Source organism: Streptopelia decaocto (assembly GCF_964273445.1).
Source record: "Streptopelia decaocto genome assembly, chromosome: 2".
Taxonomy (NCBI): domain Eukaryota; kingdom Metazoa; phylum Chordata; class Aves; order Columbiformes; family Columbidae; genus Streptopelia; species Streptopelia decaocto.
The window spans coordinates 117,293,241-117,314,778 of NC_138655.1; the positions used below are offsets into that span (position 1 = coordinate 117,293,241).

The window sequence follows — 21,538 nt, forward strand, 5'->3', positions numbered from 1 at the left end:
TGAAGAAGCCTCTGAGTCTGGGCTGGGATGAAAGATTTGTGACAAGACCAAATAATGCCACCAACCACTGGGAACCCATCAAAGGGTATCTAAAAAGAATATGGAAAAAAAAAAGGTCAACAACAGTTGTTGTATGGTAGAAGATAAAATTGTGAAGTGAAATATCAGCTTACTCATCTCTCAGCAGGAGAGGGAAATGTGAGGTAACAACTTGGCACTGTTTTTAATTCCAGGAGCTGTTTTTGTCACTCTCCTACTCAGAAATTTCAACCCACTATAATATGCTCTTGAGCTTTCAGTTTCCTTGCCCATTTTTCTTTCCTCTGAGGCACTTCCCTTAGCACAGCCTTCCCACTTCTAAAGTCTACTTGCTCTGTTTCTGGGGTCTCTAGCATCTTGATTTCTGCTGGAAACATCCTAGAGGGTAAGTCTATGCCTTTGTCTCCAGTTCTTTCCTCACAGCACACTTCTTTGCACGTCCGTATGAACTTGTCAGGTTGTTGGGTGTCAAAAGCCATGGCTGAGCAGAGCTGCCCTATGCAGAAGGCTGGTGAGTGAAAGAGACGTTGCTGAATTCCTCTAGCATCACTTTCTCCAGCTCAAAAATATTAACATTTCCTGAAATATATTACTGTATCTTCTTAGTATTGTCTTGTGAAGTATTTGCTGAATGCTACCTCTAGTTACAGGGGGGTGTAACAAAGGAAAGACTTCTGTAACCCTGTAAATGGAAAACGTGTTTACAAGTGTCTTCTGTAGCCCTGTCACCAGTGATACATTACTGCTATTGCTACTGCTATTGCCAGGCCACAGGCTTTGTACTGAGTGTACAAGGCCTCAGGACTGGGCCTTGCCAACCTGGCTTTGTCTGAACTCATCTTGACCTGCCTGAAGCTTTATTTTTGCTTGGCTTAGCTGCAACGGGAGTTCTTCTTAGCAGGTGTCTCTATTCAACTTGTCCTAGTTTTGCTTATCTGCGTGTGGCACAACCACAGTTTCTATACAGATAGCATGAAAAAGCAGTTGTTCTTTCTAACGTGGCTCTAACGTGATGTTGCAAAATAGAGAAATACAGTCCTAGTATGATAGCAGAGGCCTTGAGAAGAAGGGACAGAGGATGAGGTGTAGGGGAACCCTTTCATGAGGGACTGACAAGCTGAAGCCACTGACTTCAGGACTCAGAGGAGCAGTAGAAGAGTGAAAGCACTATGCTTAGAAAAAAGGTTGTAAACTAGGAAGTGTGTTTGCAACAAATGTAACTGTTATTATTATTGTTACTGTTGTTTCTGCCCAGAAGTATGGTAATTTTTGTTTATTTACATTTTCTTTATTTTTCTGCCATAATTAGATCTGGACTAATAGTGGTTGTTGGATTAGAGTGTTAAAAGTTAAATTACAGTAACAATAAATTCTCGGGTTTATGTATAAGGTGTTTCCTTTTCACCCATAACAGAATTGTGAGCATCACATTTGCCCCACAGACTAGGCCAAACAGGCAACATCAAGCACCTCTGTAGACGGGCTGTGTTGCAGCACTGCAAATTTATGAGGTACAGCACCACTTAGGAGAAATCCAAAACAGGTATGAGAAAGTGAATACGCCTCACCCTGAAAGCATGAAATTTCACAGGTGTCTATATGATAATCAATTTAAAGTCAGGCTCTGTAACATGTTTGAGATCCACCACTGAATTCAGAGAGGCAGGATGCAGTAGTCATTGGGATTTGTATGATGTTTTCCAGGGCTTGACATCAGTGTTGAAAAGATCCAGATAAGAACTACTTATTACCTTCTCTTATTTAAGATAAAGATACAAAGAAGAAGAGTTGGATCATCCAAAATCAATTATATTGCTCATTTGTGGCCACATAGTATAACTATCTGTAGTCCTTACACTAGAATCTTGGCTACAGAAACACACCTTACAGAGTCTTCTTTCTGATACCTTGTGTGGGTTTCGCTCTTCTTAATTACAAATACATTATAACCCAAATACATTATCCAACACAATACCTGAATACATTAATATATTAACCCAGAAGTCAGACACAAAACTTTCTGTGGTTTACAATTTTCTGCTGAAATGACCTCATAATGACATGAAGTTCTGAAGCTCGCCTGACTTCAGCTTTCTTTGAGAACCTGAAAATCTCAGAGTTCTGCTGAAACTCTGATGGTCCTTAGATGACTTCCATGCTCAACTTCCCTCTCTCTGTCAGCAATTCCTTTCCTTCTCTTGAAATAGAGAAGATAATCAGATGTCCTCTCTCATCCATCCCAGTGCACTCCAGTGTCAGCAAGTCAGTCTGTCTCTCCTCCTAATGGGTCACCCTGTTCTTCTCCTCCTTCACACTGATTCTCAAGCTAGCTGATAAATTGTGTTTACATTTGTCACAGCTTTCTGATACAGCTTTTCCAGGTTGTGGCTGATGTTCAGAGCCTTTGGCCCTAATTCTTCTGGGCTTTGTTCTCAGGCAGAGAAAATGTTAGGATATATCCCACGAGAGACTCTCTGATTTCAGGGAAAAAAACACAGGTTTGTGGGATTTAGACTTACTTGATAATATTTTCAATGAAATGGTTTGAGTGAGAGAAGATGGAAGTGTCAGTGATGAGGACTGTTTAAGTACTTAATGTTTAATGCATTTAACATATGAACAACTAGGAGATAAGGAATGATCCCTTGTCAGTGTGAAAATTAGTCACAGACAGTAAACTTCTCCACTATCCAAGGACAAGTCCTAATAATATTGAAAAGATATTGTGACTTGAAAAAGTCCTGTAAAATGGAGCATCAGTTTACAACGCCAGTGATGGTTTGGTTTTGAGATTTCAGGTGAAACCAAGTGCACTTCAGGCAATGCAAACACTTTTTTTTTTTTCTAGGATACACTTAAAGCTTTACGTAGCACTTCATCCCAGCATACTTCAGTACAACTTAGACAGAAATACCAGCTTGCCTTTGAATTCTCTTGCTCAGATGGCTTTTCAGTTGAAGTTATTTTTATCAGTTCTTTGTGCCTTCCTTTCATCTTAACACTTACACAATCTCTTCCAAGAAGAACGGCAAACTACTTTGCATGTGCTAAATATACCAGCATAAAACTACTATTGCAACGTGATCTGAGAGCTTCACAAATACAGATGGACTTGGCTTCGTATCACACTTGCTAACACCGATACTGTTTTGCACAGTGGCACAATCCACAACCATTCAACAGAGCAGATGTAAAATGCAATAAAATTTACCACACCGTAGTACAGAAGATACCACAGTGATCCTCATTTGCTGGTGATGGAGGACAGCACTCACAGTCTGTGGTATCACTGACTCTGTGGTGTGGTTAGTTTCCTGTGGACTGTGAGAAAGGAGGTTTTGACGACTTACGTAAAGTCCAGTGTTTTCTTACATTTTCTTGACAAAAGTTACTAAGGAAACAGCGTCTCCACCCTGTAAATGAAACCTGTCAGAAGATGAATAGAATCAGATTCAGCATGTCTATAAATAGGTGTAGTGTGGCTACCAGGCTGGCTTCAAGCTGCTGGTCTCCCCATGGGGAATTTTCTCAGAAGTAAAGCAGCTCCACCAGTCAGGTGCACAGGAGTGTGAGGACAGTCTCTGAGAAGACTGAAGACTATCTGGGGCTGGCTGTGTCTTTTGGGATCAATTTCACTGAGGAGCTCTGCAGACACCTGGGAAGAAAATCAGACAAGACTTATATTTCAGAGATACCTGTGTCCTGTGCCACAACTACTACTGGAATCTGAAAGCTTGGTGCAGGGCAGGCATAAGATCCACCAAGGGATTTAGGCACTTATGCCTGAATTTATCTTACTTATCCTTATGTGTCTACGTCTAGCATGTAAATTAAGTACCTTCTCTTTCCACATAAACCCAGATTTTCATAGGTGGCCTCTGAGATTGTGTTCCTCACATTCCGGGGCCCAACACGAAGAACAAGAAACAGCAGCTACAACAGACAGCAACCATGCTCCAGCATAATGCTTTGCTTTAGAGAAAAATCATTCATAAACCAGGCTCCCCAAATTCATTACTACTTCACAGTGTTATTCATAATCTTGGTACTTCAGCTTTCTCATTGCAAAATGGAGATAATCGTATTGATTCATCGCACAAATGTGGTGAAAAGTACTCTAATATCTGTCAAGCAATCAGATATTACCCTAACAGAACTAGAAATATGATAATGAGAGAAAAGCAACATTCTGCAGTCCAAGAAGGGTCTGTATATTGTATATTATATAGGGTTTGGTCCTGCATGCTAGTGAAGAACAATAAAAAGAACCCCAGATAACCAGTCCCTCAGCTGGGAGAATGGCTCCTGCAAACTGAACAAGGCATCACAATGTCTGTACTCAAGAGGTTAACATCAAGGGCAGATTGCACTAGTATTTCCTTGTGTAGTTCTTCCTATCACCAATTCAGAATATCTTAAGAATATGTTGAACTCTCAATTTACTTACATTTCAGTTGTCAAGTTCTACTTCTCCAAGGCTCTGTGAAATGCCCCAAAGCTGTGAGGAAATATTATAACACCTGAGGCGCTGAGGATGCAACTTTCATATGCCATCAATAGAAACTGTGTTTTGCTTTTATGTATCACCTACCTCTTCTAAAACACAGTGCCCCTTCAGAACACCTGCATGGGTATGGGCATGTAGGGGAAGAGGAGGACAGCCTTTGCAGCCTTCCTTTTGTGACATGATGGGGAGCACACACAGCTTTCATGGGCATGAGTGAGGTACAGTGCCACAGTAAATCTGTTCCTTTTTCTGTGTGGGTCATCAGCAGGACCAGTCCTTGGATCTAAAGCATAGGTCTCTTCCTCTTCAGCAGAGGATGTAGACAGCATCATTAGGCTTATCTACTAAAACAACATCTCAGCTCCAAAGAACAGTAAATAAAAATAATTGGCTTAATATTTTTTTTCCAAAATAAAGGATGGTTTCTTATCACCAAAACCCCCAAAGGTTACCTGAAGCATTTGATTGGACTATAACTCAGTTTTATCAATGTACAGGTTAGCTGTCTAGTCTGAACTCGTCATCTAGGCTCTTTCTATTGCTCGAGGGGCTCCCCTCCATATGGTCATTCATTCTAGGCTAATGCAGAGTGGCTCAAGACAAAGGCAGTTACCCTCTGCAAATACCCACCTCTATCCTTTGACTTTAGAGGGAACCCTTAGATTACCTAGCCAACTACCAGCTGAGGGTGGGAGAGACAATTCCTACAGCCTACAACATTCAGGTTGAAGGAGTCTGGAATGAATTACCTACTACCAGACCTTGCAAAGTCCTCCTGTTTGTTCCTTCTGATGCTCAGCTGAAGTTGCCACATGCAGATCACTGTAAGCTTGAGGACAATCAGCAAAATATCTGCTGAGGGTTACTGTGGATGAGGATGCTCAAGAGGAGTCCACTGCACGGGACTCAGTAATAACATTTATTGAACTATTTTTTTCAATAGAAAACATCTACTTCATCATATTTCAGCATAAAAAGGTAGGCTGTAGCACGCCACAGGAATAGGAAAGCAACTTCATCAGTATGCACCTTCCTTCCCCGCACTGTCCTGCTTTGCCTGAAATTCTTAAAGATACTCTGACATAGGGACTGAAGTCAGCATTTCTCCTTCCACATGGGAGCCTAGAATATGAGATGAACTGCAAGGCTATAACTTAATTTTGCCAGGGTCTCAGTGGTATACAGCTGAGGCCCAGTCATTTCTATTTAAGTAATTTGCTTGGTAATTTTACCAAAATTTTGCTAACAGTGAACTGTCTCCAGTTCTCCCTTTCCCTCCACAGGAACAGAAAAGAGACTTCTTCAAGAAATTAAGAAAATTATGTCACTGCTCTGAGAACACCTTCACATTTTGCCTTCAATATCCACATAATATTCTAAATTTAAGGCAACAATAATATTGTCAGAAAAAGCTCGTTCTCTCTTTCATTCAGCAGTTGATGGAGTAACAGAAGCACATCGTTGATTGGTTCCCTTGCTTCCATTCTGTCAGTGTTGTGACAGCTTGTAGAAAGCCCCAGCTGAAGTAAGACAGTTTCATTGCAGACATTTTTCATTCTTTTTTGATTCTTTACTTCGGTAAAACCACGCGGTACTTCCCTGTTCATGGAATTTCAACTGATTAGCATGGTGAAGTTTATGTTCTCTTTTCTCACCGTCTTGCTCTAATTTTACAGATGGAGAACCTAAGCAGCTCTCTAATTTTATAAGACAAGTAATCTCCACATGGCAATGTCTCTGGCTTTGGAAGGTTTTTCTCCCACTGTTTCTTCTGCTTCCACCTCCTAGGCAGGTCTTTGGATTAGTTAAAGTTTATGAAGCTCACTAAACCCTTACAGGGAGGATGATAAGACTGAAGTTGTAGAAAGTAAGTCTGAGAGAGCTCTCCAGAGATCATCCAGTCCTTTTCCATCATTTCTCATAGGCCATGCTTTCTAGACTGATGAACATTTCATTCATTTGCCCTGGACTTCTTCAGAGTCCCAACATCTCTGAAAAAAGCGATTTTCAGGTGGCTCTGTCCTTTCTGACAGGCCCTGTCCTCTATGATATAGTAATAATTCAGCTACAATTGAAAATGTAGTCCTAGGTGCCTGAAACTAGGTGTCCAATATGAGATATTTATTATCTTTTGAATCTTTCTTTTTTTCATGTCCTTTAATCTCAATTATACTTTCTGAAATAGCTTCCAATTATCTGCATTTCCATTTTGGAAAGAAACCATTCCTGATTTTCAAAGGTCAGAGCAATTGGAGCGCAAGGCAGCCCGAAAGCACTGTCCACTTGTCTTCAATCTAAGCAGAGAGGCTGGAGGCACAAAGAGCTAAAATTCTTTCAAAACAATGTGTGCAAAACTGTGCTTCCTTTCTGAAAATATGAGTTGCGAGTCATGAGTCACACATTCCCCATAATAAGGATCCATCAAACCCCTTACACCAAACTCAAGACCCCTGCTTATCTCACAGATTATGAAATTAGCACATAAGTCTTCCAAGATCTTTTCTAGAACTGGCCTGTGTAGGAGAGAAATTGAAAACAAGAATTTATTCATTCCTGAGAGACTTCAAATCAATTTATGGATTCTTGCAGGTTTGCATACATTTTTTTTCTTCCACATTTGTTTAGAAAGTACTGTCTGCATAGACTGCTCGCTATGCAACTAGGTCTTTTTCCTCTGAAGTGTGGGAGGGCTTCAATCCTGAAGTGCTGCATTTGCTAAGTTTCAAAAACTTCTGCCATCACTTACAGGTTGGCTCTCCCAGTTTCAGCCGTAACTGCTTTTTGCTTGGGCAAACTGATAGACCAAGGAACAAGAAGGAGCTTGGTGACACCAGAAAGTCCCTGAAAATGACAGAAGGAAGTCCCAGTGTCACAAGACAGGGGGAGAAGAGGGCAAGGATTACTTCTGGTATCCCAAGACAATTACACCCACCTATAGCCCCCGGGCAACGGACTCCAAAGGAGTTCCACTCCTGAGAGCTGAGATAAGCTCCTTCTCCAGGCCAACACCTCTTTTTCTTATAGGGGAGGGAAAAAAAAGTGCCGTAGGCAGGATTTTTGATGCAGTAAGGCCAGCATTTCTTTACCAGACATAGTAGCTTGTGAAAGATTAAACGAAACTGCTGAACTAGCAGCCTCTACCTTGCGCAGGAAGAGATGTCTCAAGTGGTAAAACGCATAACTTACCAAATTCAAGCAGCAACTCAGAGGGAGACAGTATAGAAAGAAAACGTAGGTTGTGCCTCCCTGCTATCCACTGTGTCCCTGTAGGGAAGGCCATTTCTGCTCGGGCTGAAGGTTTTCAGTGGTTTGCAGTATGTATTTACAGCGAAATCTACGCAGCCCATTGCAGACCAACAGGAAATGTTTGTATTCCTCCAGCCACCACAGAGACCCCTCTTCCTAATGCCCTGCTCAGGTGGTCCTTCTGAAACAGCACTATGAGTCCGTTCTATAGTCTCTGGAAGACGTGTGGTCAGGTTATGCATCACTGATTTTATTGAAACACCACATAGATTTTCTAGGAAGTGACAAAATTCAGCTATAATTGTAGCAAAAGACAGTCTTAGAGCTTTTCAGAAATACTGCAGGAAACCACCCGGCAGTCTTAGAGAAAATGGTCAACCACTGCTACCAAAACACTGCAAATTTGAAAAATGTTGCCTTGCTGTAACTTGCTGTAAGATTGTAAAAAGGCTCCTCAGCAAGCAGATAAGTGGCCATATTATTCATCATTCCTGGTCACTTACACAGGCATCAATTATCACTCCAACAGCTGGAGGCTGTTTGAGCTGGAATATCCATGGCACTGGTGAAGTGAATGTTTTAAAAAAACAAATGCATGACACCAGCCTGTACACTCAACTATACTTCCTGCCTTTGAAGTAAAAATATATTTTAACCACTTTCTGTTATTTTAATATCTTTCTATTGTGTTCAATCCTGCAATGTCACCACATAAAAAAGGGAATGAGCTGCAGATTCCAGCTTGCCTCACACGGAAGCATCTTAGAAGTGTAAGATCATTACAAATGACTTTGTAAAAATTACAACAGATGTTCAAGCAGGAGGTCTACACCACACAGGGCAGTGTGGTGTACAGTGCATGAGCTGGTCACATAACTGGCAAGTAGCTCTACCAGCACGGTGCTCTGCTTGACCTAATTAGCTCTGAAACATCTGGACCTTGACTTGTCTCTCTTCACAATGCTGACCTGCCTTAGTGTGATGCTAACACAAGCTCAAGTGGCAATAAACACAAAGAATACTTTGGAGGGGTTGTTTCAACAGTCATTTGGGACAACTGAATTTAATTTTAAAAGTACGCATTCTGTATGTCAATTATTTCACACCACTTTGTGTTGAGCTGTAGAAGTGTCTAGAGCAGCTAGAAATACTAACTGTCCCGAGAACAGGTTTTTATTGAATTTAACCACCCAGTCTTAACCCTTTAGATAGATGCAGCAGTTCAGATGCTGACTGCTCCAGCCCCAGCTGGAGGAGAACAAGTAGACGCCCATAAAGTCTTCATCCCTCAGTTCTGAACACAACTGTCTGGAAACAAAATTTTCAGAAAACCAGAACCAACATTTTGCAAGAGATCACACAGGAAGTGCTGTTTCCTATTTTCAGATATAGGGTTTAACTATGTATCTCTTCACAAAGAAGAAGAAGACACGGTCAGACTAAACAAGCTTGATAAATCAGTGAGTAGATATTTTTTTCCTTTTTTTTTACATGTAATCGTGTATATATAGATATAGATTCACTCAGTGGGGAAGTATATGTGTCTAAAGACAGTGGCAGTAGAGTTACCATTCAAGCAGAGACAGTACCTTTAAGAACAATTGGGTTTTGTAACTAGCTTACAACTCAGGATTAGTCTAAATGTGAGAGTAGAGTATTAAACTGGACAAATGGTGTAGAAAATGATAATATTTTTTGTACTGGAAACTTACTGGGTCTTTGTTTCAAATCTGTTTCAGGAGGTCAGTAGCTTGAAAATCTATTCTGCTAAGGGTATAATTGATCAGACATCAAATCCTTCATGCTTATTCTAACTTCTCCAAATCTAAGTCACAACTTGCTCTATCACATGCAGATGGGAAATGTTGTTCATCACTATCCTATCACGTGTTTTTTTATTATTATTCAAGCATTTAATCTGTTAAAGGTGTTGTTTAATTGTCATGTTATGAAGGAATATGTTATGAAGGGATAGGTTCCTCTTTTTCGAGTGTAATTCATCAGTACTACACACAAGGAGAGGTGAGCTCCTCTGCTTGGATAAATGAGACTTTACACCTGGGTATTAGCAAACAAGCTGCAATAGCCTAATAATTTAAAAATTTTTTTGGTAGTATATCAAATGTGCAGCTGTCACAACATTTGCTTTCAGGGGAGAATTGCACCGTCATTTGCCAGGAATAGTTGACAGTGTCAGAGAAGCAGGCTTGAACTTCTCTGTATGGAGACCCTTATAGCGCCAACATGACATTGACACAATCCTATGACAAATGTTGGAAATCTACACTCCAGACTATTATCCATGTTTTTTATTCTCTAACTCATCTCCAGAATGGTTGTGACTGCAACTGTTGTTTGAATTACTCTGAATTCAGTGTTTTATCTGAAGCAGTTTAAGCAGAGACACAAAACAAACAAACAAACAAAAATTAACAGAGATACTAGCACAGGACTGTCTCAAGTTTCTTTTTCTAAGAATGCAATTTTCAGTGCTTATGCTACACTTTTACTGTACATTTGTTTAGGTAAGAACACCTCATACCACTTCTGTCTCGCAACCACAGAGACTGACTCTATTTAGCTGCAAAAAATCTCAGAGTTTTTGCAAGACCATCTTTCTGGCTTTGGTGGGGAATGGAAACAATTGGATCCTGAGGGTTCACAGAGAATTAAGACTCTTTTTTCCAGGCCAAAACATATTTTTCCTTGAAAGTTCTGCAGGAATGAAAAAGCTCATCAGTTAGGAGGCAAGCAATTCTGAAGAGATGTTTCTAATGCTCAGCTGCCATAAAAGAGGAAGAGGTTTTCAAAGCAAGGTTTAATTTGAGAAGGGACTGTCTTTTCCCAGCCATATCCTGGAAAGAAATCTTGTGGGCACTATCACATGAAAATATCTGTTTGAGGGAAACTATCAGCTCAGAGTCTTAGATGCAGCATTTAGATTACACTTCTATCTTTTCCTTCAGCTTTCTTGGTAGCTCAAGAAAAGTACATACTTTTGTGCTTGCTCCCCAAGATGTCTTTGGTGTCTGCGCGCAGCCTTCTCTGTAATTTTGCCTGTCCATAGACTCCTCCTGGAAAGTCAAAGGCACAGTTAAAGACACAGAACTGTTAGCAGGAAAACATTAGGCGCTTTTCTTGCAACACTTGCTATCAGGATATGGGGTATTATTTTTCTTCATTTAAGTTTCATTTTTACTTTTTGTTACTTTGTACTTCTCTCTCTTCATAAAGTGCCCTAGATGCTCTTACACATACTTTTCAGCTGACTACAAGTCATTAAGCAATTTCTTTTTCTTTATGACAAACACTGCCACTTGTGAAAAGGAGAAGAGTGAAGGCGGGAGGAGTAGCGCTGTGATACTCGTCCATACATTTCAAAACAGAAACCTTGTCTTTAAAAAAGGAAAGGGAACTTTGGGCTTCATTCAGTTTTGAGATAAGAGGCTCCATTAATGCAGAGATGCTCTTCTAAGTTGTAGTAACCAAATGTTCTGATTTCCATGAGGAAAATTTGTCCAAATCCCCTTCAGGGCACAGTAGACTCATTGAGCTGTGACAACTGCCGTCCCTGAATATGTGAGTGTAGCAACTCAGGAGGCTCTTTGCTTGTATTACTCTAACATGGAAATGTCTGATAGTCACACCAGCACCCAGACACTTCTATAGCTGAAGCTGGCACACTATAGGTAACAACTAATACTCAAGAGCTAGCAAGGCTTCTCTCAAAGCTGCTGAAATACAGAAATCTGAAAAGACACAATTCAGAGCTACATCCTCATTACAAGATGTTGCAGTAAGCGCAGCTTTGTTAAAACTTAAAGAAATGAAATTACATTTATTTTGGCTCACAACATTGCAATTTTTCAGAAAATGAAATTTTCTCACATCCAAGTTGTGACCCCATTTTCTCTGCTATAACTCATTCCCAGGGTGCAGGTATTTGGTTTGGGGCTTGGTCACACTTCACTGTACCCAACCTCTTGGAGATTCAGAACACAACCAGTCCTCTGAGAGGAAATGAAGGTAGCCTCTTGTTGAACCGCACATATATTTAGACACTTCTGCAGGATAAGTGCACAGGGTAAATTAGAAGAGAAGGAGGGCACCAAAGAGAAAATTCTCCTCTTTAATTTCTTCCCTAGGTTTGACACAATTGCCTGCTTCTGCAGAAATTGTCCAGAATTTCTGTTGGTAACTAAAACTACCCTGTGCATGTAGAAACTGCAGGTATGTGGGCAAGACAGTGGGCACAGATGGCTGCATGCAGTACATAAAGCAAATGAGAAAGCTGTCGTTTGTCAGTCTCAACCACGACAGAAAGCCCCATTAATTATAATCATTAAAATGTCCTGAATATTCATGTGTAATTTTGGAAGGAAAATAAGAGGGAAATAAGACAAATAATCAGAAGATCCCAAATAAGAATCTCTCAGAAAAGCCCATTTGTCCTTACAGCACAAGAGCAGAGAGAAATCTGGAGATTGCTTTCCTAACACACCCATTCCTGAAGGTTCATGCCTAGCTCATTTTAGAGCAAAAACCAGACGTCTTGTCAAGGGCTACAGCTTCTACACAAGATGTTTCTTTCTGCATGAAAATGAAAATTGGAAAAATGGTTAAAGATAAATTAAAAAAAAAAAAGGCAAACAGTAGTTTCCAATATAATTTGTTAGCCAGGTCAGTTTTCTAGAGCTCTTTGTGATTAATATTTCTTCTGTGGAAAATGATAAGAAAGAAAGCATTTCAGAAAAAAAAAAAAAAAAACCCCAAAAAACAAAACAAAAAAAAAAAAACAAAAACAAAAAAAAAAAAACAAAACCCTGTTAATATTTTGTGCTCATTCTGAAGAGGAATATCTGACTTTTGTCCCATTCAAATTCTCAGAGATTTCCCATCAGACCATAGACAGTAAAAAAAATAACCACAGTGTATGCTGTTTTTCTAGGCAGCATCAATATGAATTGCACAGGGCTGGAGCTCAGTTTTGGTAGTGGGAAAGTGTACTGGGCCTGGCTGGGATGGACTTAATTTTCTTCACAGCAACCTCTGTGGTGCTGACTTTTATATTTGTGACCACAGCTGTGACAGGTGACCCAAACTGACAAAAAGGATATTCTGTGCCATATAATGTTATGCTCAGCAATAAAACCAAGGGGACAAACTTTTTCCAAAGTAGGCGTTGCTCAGAGACCAGATGGCCATCTGTCTGCTTGGTGGGAGGTGGCAAGCATTTGTCCTTGTATCATCTCTTGGTTTTTCCTGTGTCCTTGGTTTATTCAAGTGTCTTTATCTCAACCTACAAGTTTATCTTGCTTTTGCCCTTCTGATTCTCCCCCCCCATCTCACTGTGGGAGGAGTGAGTGAGTAAGTGACTAGATGGGGCCTCGGCTGCTATCTGGGGTCAAGTCATCACAGGAGATAAGACTTGGGCAGTAAAGTAGACCAATCTGTAGTGAATCGGTTACCTTTAGTTCTGTTACTCCCACAATTATTTTCTGTTGTATTTGAATCTCAAAATAAGTTCTGAACTAATTTAAAAATGTTACTTTCTTTGTGTATATATATCTATCTCCCTTTCTTTGTATATATATAAAAATTACATTCCTTTCTTTGTATATATACAAAGATTCAACCAGGCTAAGTGCACCATGGGAGGTTTAGAATGAATCTTAGGAAAAAATTATTCACCAAAAGGGTTGTCAAGCACTGGAACAGGCTGTCCAGGGAAGTGGTGGAGTCACCATCCCTAAAGGTGTCTCAAAGACCTGTACATGTGGCACTCAAGGACATAGTTTAGTGGTGGACTTGGCAGTGTCAGAATTATGGTTGGATGCAATGATCTTGACGGTGTTGTTCCAACCTAAATGATTCTATGATTCTAGGTTCTATAATTCAATATATAAATATATATGAGTATATACATGTGTGTATATATATGAAGGTATACTTGTGCATATACACACAAAGAAAATTGGTTTAACACTGTGCTCTTAATAAAATTTTTTCATTAAGATTATTTGTATTACATATGCATCCACTGTGAACAAGATGCAGATTAAAACAAGGTCCTCCAGATCCTGAATGGTCTACAATTAGTTATTATTAAATAATCCATATATCAAACAGCTGAGTAAGCTGACAAAACCTTAAGACACTTCAGAAATTTCACATGATACAGGTCAGAATGGCCCACCAAGTAATCAAATTAAGTTTTGACTGAAAGGCGGACCTGAAGTTTCTTCAGTTAGATTTTAGTACAAGTTACATCTTGCAGAACTCAAGTGCAGACAGAATGAAGTGGTGGTTTTGAGAATGTGGTCTCTGCAAAAGAAGATTGCAATCACACAGGGTACATCTCACCAATGAAAAAAGTGCATGATGGGGCTGTAAGCAGGAAAGGAGCAAACATTGGTGTGTTATGTAAGTGGTCAGACATCAGACAGCAAGTTGTGGCAGACACGCTACCTGAAGTTGTCTGTGTTGGGAGCAGCCCATTGCCTTTGTCAAGAGAACATCAAATTACCAGGAAAATGCAGATATCCAAACTGTAATGCTGCTATGAACAGCCACCAATCTGTCATGAACTTCCTGACAAAAGCAGCAACAATGACACCCAAAGAAAGAGCAGCCCTTTTACCAGACAGCAAATAGCTCCATTTGAGTAGCCACCAAACACATCTATTTCCCTTCCTCAATAAGTGACCACAAAGGACATTTGTAACCTCTGACTTTCACTTCCTCACTAAGTGACCACGAAGGACACTTGGTCCTCTGACACCTGTCTTCACAGAATCGTCTTGCCAGCTTCTCTCTGGACACACAGGAATTCTTCCCTTTTCTCCAGGGGTCCATGAGAAGACAGATCTCCCCTACTTTTCAGAGAACAAATGACACAACGCTGTGCTTCTGCATCTGGCTCACGGTCCTACCAGGGACTTGGGCAAGGGGGAGGGTGTGGTGACAGGAGGGGCTGACATCAAACTCCAAAGCCTTTACTTGCTCCCAGTATAACAAAACTTTCCTCAGGGCTTTCAAAGTTCAGCTGCATCACTTACCTCCAAGGCTCTGACTCCTTCTTGCAGGGGAAGCCTCCAGCAGTCCCCAAACCAAAAGTGGAGGGACAGAGAGTTTGGGCAACTCTTGCACTTTGTTAATTTACTCTGGGAGCTCCCTGGAAACACTAACAAAGAATGAAGGATGATATGAAACAACCACTACACACGAAGAAACATTAGCACATACACATAGCAATGGCCATATCTGTCTTTTGCCTTTGTAGACCTCCAAGACACTTAGCTAATCTAACATTTAGAGCTCATGATTCATGGCTGTTAAATAGCTCCTGTAACAAGGAATCAAAATGTCCTACATCTCCAAGCACTCAGAATGTCTTTTAATTGACAAGAAGATGTCATGACAGATACACATTTGCCAATGGTTTGTCTATCTGTTTCTCCTACAGGACTGCAAATCAGTCTTGTCCACAGTCCCAAGACCAGCACATTCTCACGGCCATTGCCTAACACCAACTCCAAAAAGGACACCGTGTTTGCCATTTTAACCCAGGCCAACACCACTGACTTGCTGCTCTGCAACACACAGGACAGCAGATCTACCAGGTGGGTATGTTTAGTGCTGGGCACAGGACATTTCTACACCTCCAGAGACCTGATTCCCACAGGCATTAAAGTTCCCAGGAACTCATGAACAACCTGAACAAACATCAGTCAGTTGTGTTTTACTCAAGTCACAGCATCTTTGCAGGCACTGGTTTACATCTTGCCAATGCCTGGCTCTCCTCGGGTCAGGGCTACAGTACAGGCTGGCATGATGAGAAGGTGGCCATGTCCCAAGGAAAAACACAGCTACACTCAGTGTGCCAGCCGCTGTGCTTTCCTGGTGCTGTCTTGTTGGCTCGCTCTCCCCTTTGGAAATCCACTGCTGAGCAAAACAGCCCTGAACTACCCACTGCTCAGATTAAATTAATAATTCCTTGGATTCTGGTTGGGTCAGGCAGCTGACAGGCTCTACTGAGGAGGAAAAATGCACCAGACAGCGTACACGTAGGAAATGACAAGCAGCACGCTTCCAACATGCTGTAATGTGACTTCACGTATAGATGATAGGTTTCCTGGGAACTCTGCAATTTCATTCTCTTCCACACCTTGACACAGTAATGCTTATGTGATCAATAGCCAAAAGCATGCTAGCTGAGGACATAACCTTGTTTTATTCCCCTCACTGCCAGTCTTGGAGTTTCCTCTAGTTTAACATCCCATTCTTCCTTTCCAGACCAACACGCCATGGAAAACCATACCATAGACTTATCTGACTGGCCACTGACAACAGAATTCGACTACAGTGATTCAGTGCCATGCATGGGAACCGAGGAAAAGCACTTTGCAGCAAATCTTCTGCCACCACTGTATTCTTTGGTGGTGATATTTGGCCTCACAGGCAACATGCTTGTTGTCCTTATCCTGGTGAAATACAAGAGATTGAAGAGTATGACTGACATCTACCTGCTCAATTTGGCAATTTCTGATTTGTTGTTTATATTTTCTCTCCCTTTTTGGGCTTACTATGCTGCTCACGACTGGATTTTTGGAGATGCGCTGTGTAGAATTCTCTCAGGCGTCTACCTCCTTGGCTTCTACAGTGGGATCTTCTTCATCATCCTCTTGACCCTAGACAGGTATCTGGCCATAGTGCATGCGGTGTTTGCTTTAAAAGCTAGGACAGTTACCTATGGCATCTTCACCAGTGTCGTCACTTGGGCTGTTGCTTTTTGCGCTTCTGTTCCTGGGTTAGTATTTCACAAATCTCAAAAGGAAAATTTACGTTATACTTGCAGTGCTCATTATCCAAGTGATTCCTCAATAAATTGGAAGTACTCCTATACTTTAAAGATGAACATTCTGGGACTTATTGTTCCAATGCTCATTATGATTTTCAGTTACTCACAAATTCTAAAAACATTACTGAGATGTAAGAATGAGAAAAAACAGAAGGCAGTCAGACTTATTTTTGTGATAATGATTTTTTACTTCATCTTTTGGACACCGTTCCATATTTCTTCTTTTTTGCATACATTTCAAAGTTCACTTTTTGTCCCAACTTGTGAAATCAAAGGTCAGCTGGCAAAAGCAATCCAAGTGACAGAGACAATATCAATGATTCACTGTTGTATCAATCCTGTGATCTATGCATTTGTTGGAGAAAAATTCAGGAAGTATCTTCATAGCTTTTTCCGAAAGCATGTTGCAGCCCACCTCTGCAAAAGATGTCCAGCTCTTTATCATGAAAAATTAGAAAGAGTTAGTTCCACATTCACACCATCCACTGCAGAGAATGACATCTCTACTGGACTGTAAAAATACATCAAAACATTAGTTAGTAAATGTTGTATCATTTGCTTTGCCTTAAGGACTGTCTGACATTATTTAAGATCTTTATGTCAATCACTACTGAAAACTGTATGACCCTCAATTCTTGTGGTTAACTGTTCCTTGGGGTTATAGCATTTTCCATTCTTAAACTAAGAGAATCAGTGAGTTCTCCAGGCAACGTTAACACCATAGCTAGGTCACATCTAGATTTGAATGGAGCCCAGAATAGTATGACTCTGTTTCTTGATCCAAATTCTATCCAGTGAACAAATGCTAGTGAGATTTAGCTGGGGGAATACACTACTGAAGGGACTAAGGAGTAATATGTAACCTCACAAGAGCCATTTACTCTTATGTGAACATTGTGAAACAAAAACTGGGAGGAATCTTTGAGGATTGATGTATCTATTCAACATCAATGGAACATCTTTTGGAAGTTACTGTATTCTTTCTGCAACATGGTCAGGCATTTGACTGGGGAAGGTTTTTAGTTTTCTTCATTTTTCCCCTTTACCCCTTATTTTCCCCATATGAATAAAAGATGTTTCCAAAAAAAAAAGAATTTAAGGATAAACATGAGACATGTCAAGGTAATAACTCTCCTCTGATAGGAGAGCTGACTGACCTTTATCTCACTGGGGCCATTTAACCCGAGGTATCAAGTGCAAATATTCTTCTCACTCTAGCCTTATAACATCAAGACACTGCTTCTATTAGTTTTTAGCTTTTATCCTATCAGCTATCATAATCTGGCCACAGATAGGCTGAAGAAAGGCCCCAAAACTATCCTAAGAGTAAACTTTCTTGCTTGGAAATATTTTTCCTTTTCTACTTTTTTTTTTTTTTTTTTTTTTTTTACTGCACTAAGGCAAAAGCACCTTTGTAATATTAAAGTGCAAATTAGTTCAATGTGATACAAATCTTGCTGTAACTGTGGTATTTCTACTGCTGTGTTTTATTTTAAATTCTCATCTTTTTGGAAATACATTTCTTCCTGTTTCCAGTGAAATATAGTGAAATTATTAAAATCTGTGTCTGAAAAACAATGTATAGCCTGTAGTCTGTGTTCTCTGTAAGGGCATCAGCTCAGCTCTCAGAATGTAGGTGGCAAAAACATGCAGCCATGGCCCTAAATGCTCACAATACCACACACCAGAGAAAGAAGCCAAACTGACCAAGCAGAGAACTGTCTTCCCAGTCCAGAAGCCACTGTAGCTGGTCCAGCTTTTATTCACCAGGAAGCCTGAGAAGAGCATACGATAATAACTTTGGGAAAAGTCTGGGACCCCAGATTTTAAATGGGTGAAATTTGACAGGTAGAAGAAACAGGGCTGTGTATGTTATAAATAGAGGCTGAGGAATAAAAAAGGAGGTCAATAAAATATGGCACTATATTAATATTGGGATTCTCCACAGACTTTCTGCAGTTAATTTCAGATCTACTTGCACTGTATAGAGTGACCCCAGCGAAGCCATGTGCCTGATTACATACGTTTCATGTGTAAGGAACTTTAAGCATTCAAAGTTCAACATGGAAATATGCTTCTGCTTCACCACATCATTCTCCCTGTTCCACTGTCCCAGTTCCTTTTTCAGCCTACAATCCACATCTCTTCCTCTCCTCTGCACACTTTTCTCATTTCTCCACCATGGCATAAGCTAAATTCTATACCCACTGCCTAAGGATTACCTTATTGGTATGTTACGTGCCCAGGCAGGATAATCCTTTGTTCTTCATTGTAGTTTTGCATTGAGACAAGCAAGGCTCTACATGGTTTTGTGGTAAATTTTGAGTTTAACGAGTCAGATGTGGCTCCAGCATGGTGCAGCTACAGGCCAGGTAGCTCCAGATTAGGCTAGCAGGACTTTAAGCAGTCTGGTCACAGTGGGATGGAGCTGCCCATGGGGAAGGTTCAACAAGATCCCTGGTCCCTAAGAAAGAGAAAACAAGTCACCTCAGCAGAGAGGTAAGGGAATGAATGAAAGGCATGTTAAGAAAACAACAAGGTACATCAAGATTGTAACTACAGCAGAGAAGAAGCTAACACAAGAAAGAACCACTGCAGTGCTTGGGAGGCATCTGAGCCACTCTGTTGAGATATTGAAAAAATGAAAGCAAGCATTTGAGAGTGTACAAGCAACACCAGAACACCAAAAAGATTCAAACAGGACCTCTGTGAACACTATAAGTAAATTGTTGCTTTACAATAAATGTGGAACAGCTAAGTGGAAATTATTACAAGTTCAAAACTTTTGCCACTGAACTTCTGAAGAGATAGTGCATTGACTGGATTTTCAGTGTGCTCATGAAAAGAATGCCCAAGTGGCATGAAAAATATGGGGCACAGCCCCATAACCAAACAGTTTAGTTTATGCACAGGACAGGACGGAACCCAACCTTCCTATTAGGAGATGCTACTGCCAGATGTTCAGAAGCATGTGGGGAGGAATGCCCCAGAGAACAAAAGATAACCGTGCCAACTGTCAGGCAGACTTCCTAAGGGGCAAAAAGAAGTATAGCAAAAGTGCATACATGGTATTAGTGAGTGCTGAGCAGCACTCGCAACCAGCCACCAGGTTTATAATCACTGTCATTGGTTTGTCTGTGGTAAGTATATGTCGCAGGGGAGTAATTTAGGGTTCTACTCACTGCAGAACAATGTTTAGATTTCTCAAAGAAAAGTGCAACTTGAAAGAGTTCGGTGGCAGGTTCACTGTATTATTTACTGCATGGAGGAAATACACCAAGCTGAATGCTGCTTCTATTCTCTCCACAGGCCTAATAACCTGCTTGAGAAGCAAACTTTTCAGGCTCTTCTCTCCCCAATAACCATTCGCTCCAGAGTCTGTATTTTAGAACTCTGGAGGAAAGCTTTCATGAGGCCTGGTAAATCATTTGCAGAGCAAACTTTCAGGAAACAAAATTCACAGAAAAAAAATCAATGGAGTAAAATAGTAGGAGGGCTGGCTCAAGCTGGGTACCTTGATCCAACCTGAGCATAGAAAAACATAGATTTCTAGATACGGGCCATTCATACCATGACTCAGTCCAATAGCAATATTTCAGTTTGGGGTCTTCTTGCTTCTCATTGGAGCTTTTTCACTCATCTCAGATGGGCCTTTGTTTTCTTCAGCTGTAGATATTGTTTATAGTCCATAGCCTCGAAGGTGCTGTTTTGTCTGAATAAATCCTTTTCTTCTCAGCAGTTGCAAAACAGGCCCCATTTTGCAGATATCTGTAGTGTCTTCATGTTAGCCTTGAAGTGATTATTTTCTCCCCAGCTGACTCCATTCTTCCCAGCAAAGTGTGAACTAGACCTTATTTTGCAGGTGTTCAGTTCACCATAGTCTGTAGTTGCTTTTGGTAAATATGAGCAGAGCTTTACATCTTAAGATTTCAGCAAATCCAGCTTACTAAGTAACATGAAGTAGAGAGTATATTACAAATCACATAGCTTTATACTTCTAGATGATTCATCATACTTAGTATGCATTTACTTAAGCTAAATGACTGATATGAAACTTAAATTGGGCTCATCCGCTGACCTGTGAGTAGTAAAACCATCACAATGCAGACAGCTTATTTAGCACAGAGACCTCAAAGTAGTCTCACCAGGCTGTCATATTTATAGAATAATGTGGTTGACTCACAGTCAAATTGCAGACAGTGGGAAAGGTCTGCATGAGATTGCCTGCGCCCACAATTTTTTGCTGTTCAGTGTGCCACTTGGCTTCCTTGTGCGTTTCCTAAAAGGAGTTCTTGGCCTAGTTGCCGCTTGGGGCTTTACCTCCTCTGGAGCCCATACCAAACTGCTGTTGTTTTGGTTGTAGGTGGGGTCAAGTGCATCCGTCACAGTATAAAGTGGACAGACATAGAAAGAGTGAAACTTCTGGTAACCAGTGCATGAGGATGTTCCTGTCATAAGACTTTCTTGCTTGTTAACCCAACTGTGACCTTATGTGTAGATATTTTAAATAAGATAAAGGTAAATGGATTATAAAGGAAGAGGAGTAGATGAAAATGGATTAATAGGGAAAAACTGAGAGAATGACTTTATTAGCTTTAATAGAGGCTAATAAAGTAATAGCCAGAGTAATGGGAAGACCAGAAATAAATGCTATAAGCAGAACATTAAAAGATTTAGGTGAGTAAGAGAGACTGTCAGTTATGAAGCTACAAAATAAATATCACTCCTTCCAGTGAAAATTACAAATGGGATAAATACGGAGAACGTAAGGACAAATTTACATGGTATCCTGTTCCAGTTAATAAAGAACAAAGCAATGAAGAGTCAGGAAAATGACATGATGCTGGCTAGGTTAAACTGCAAAACAAGCAGATGCTGCTCGTTTT

General features: G+C 40.5%; 2 protein-coding genes across 3 annotated transcripts in view; both read left to right on the forward strand.

Moving 5' to 3' along the window:
• The first annotated feature begins 326 nt into the window (after positions 1-326).
• LOC309436831 (C-C chemokine receptor type 5-like) overlaps positions 327-21,538 on the forward strand; it is a 33,991-nt gene continuing 12,779 nt past the window's right edge. Inside the window, exons 1-2 of one of the 2 annotated variants that reach the window (XM_082046370.1) lie at positions 9,215-9,252; positions 11,938-12,022. The gene's annotated coding sequence lies outside the window, so the exon portion shown is untranslated. Of the gene's footprint in view, positions 425-9,214; positions 9,253-11,937; positions 12,023-21,538 lie in introns of those variants that run through there. The other variant, XM_082046371.1, reaches the window with a different exon arrangement.
• LOC309436832 (C-C chemokine receptor type 5-like) lies at positions 15,284-18,234 on the forward strand. The gene is made up of 2 exons (XM_082046372.1): positions 15,284-15,414; positions 16,088-18,234. The coding sequence occupies exon 2, from the start codon at positions 16,099-16,101 to the stop codon at positions 17,167-17,169; it is 1,071 nt and encodes a 356-aa protein (XP_081902498.1). The 5' UTR covers positions 15,284-15,414; positions 16,088-16,098; the 3' UTR covers positions 17,170-18,234.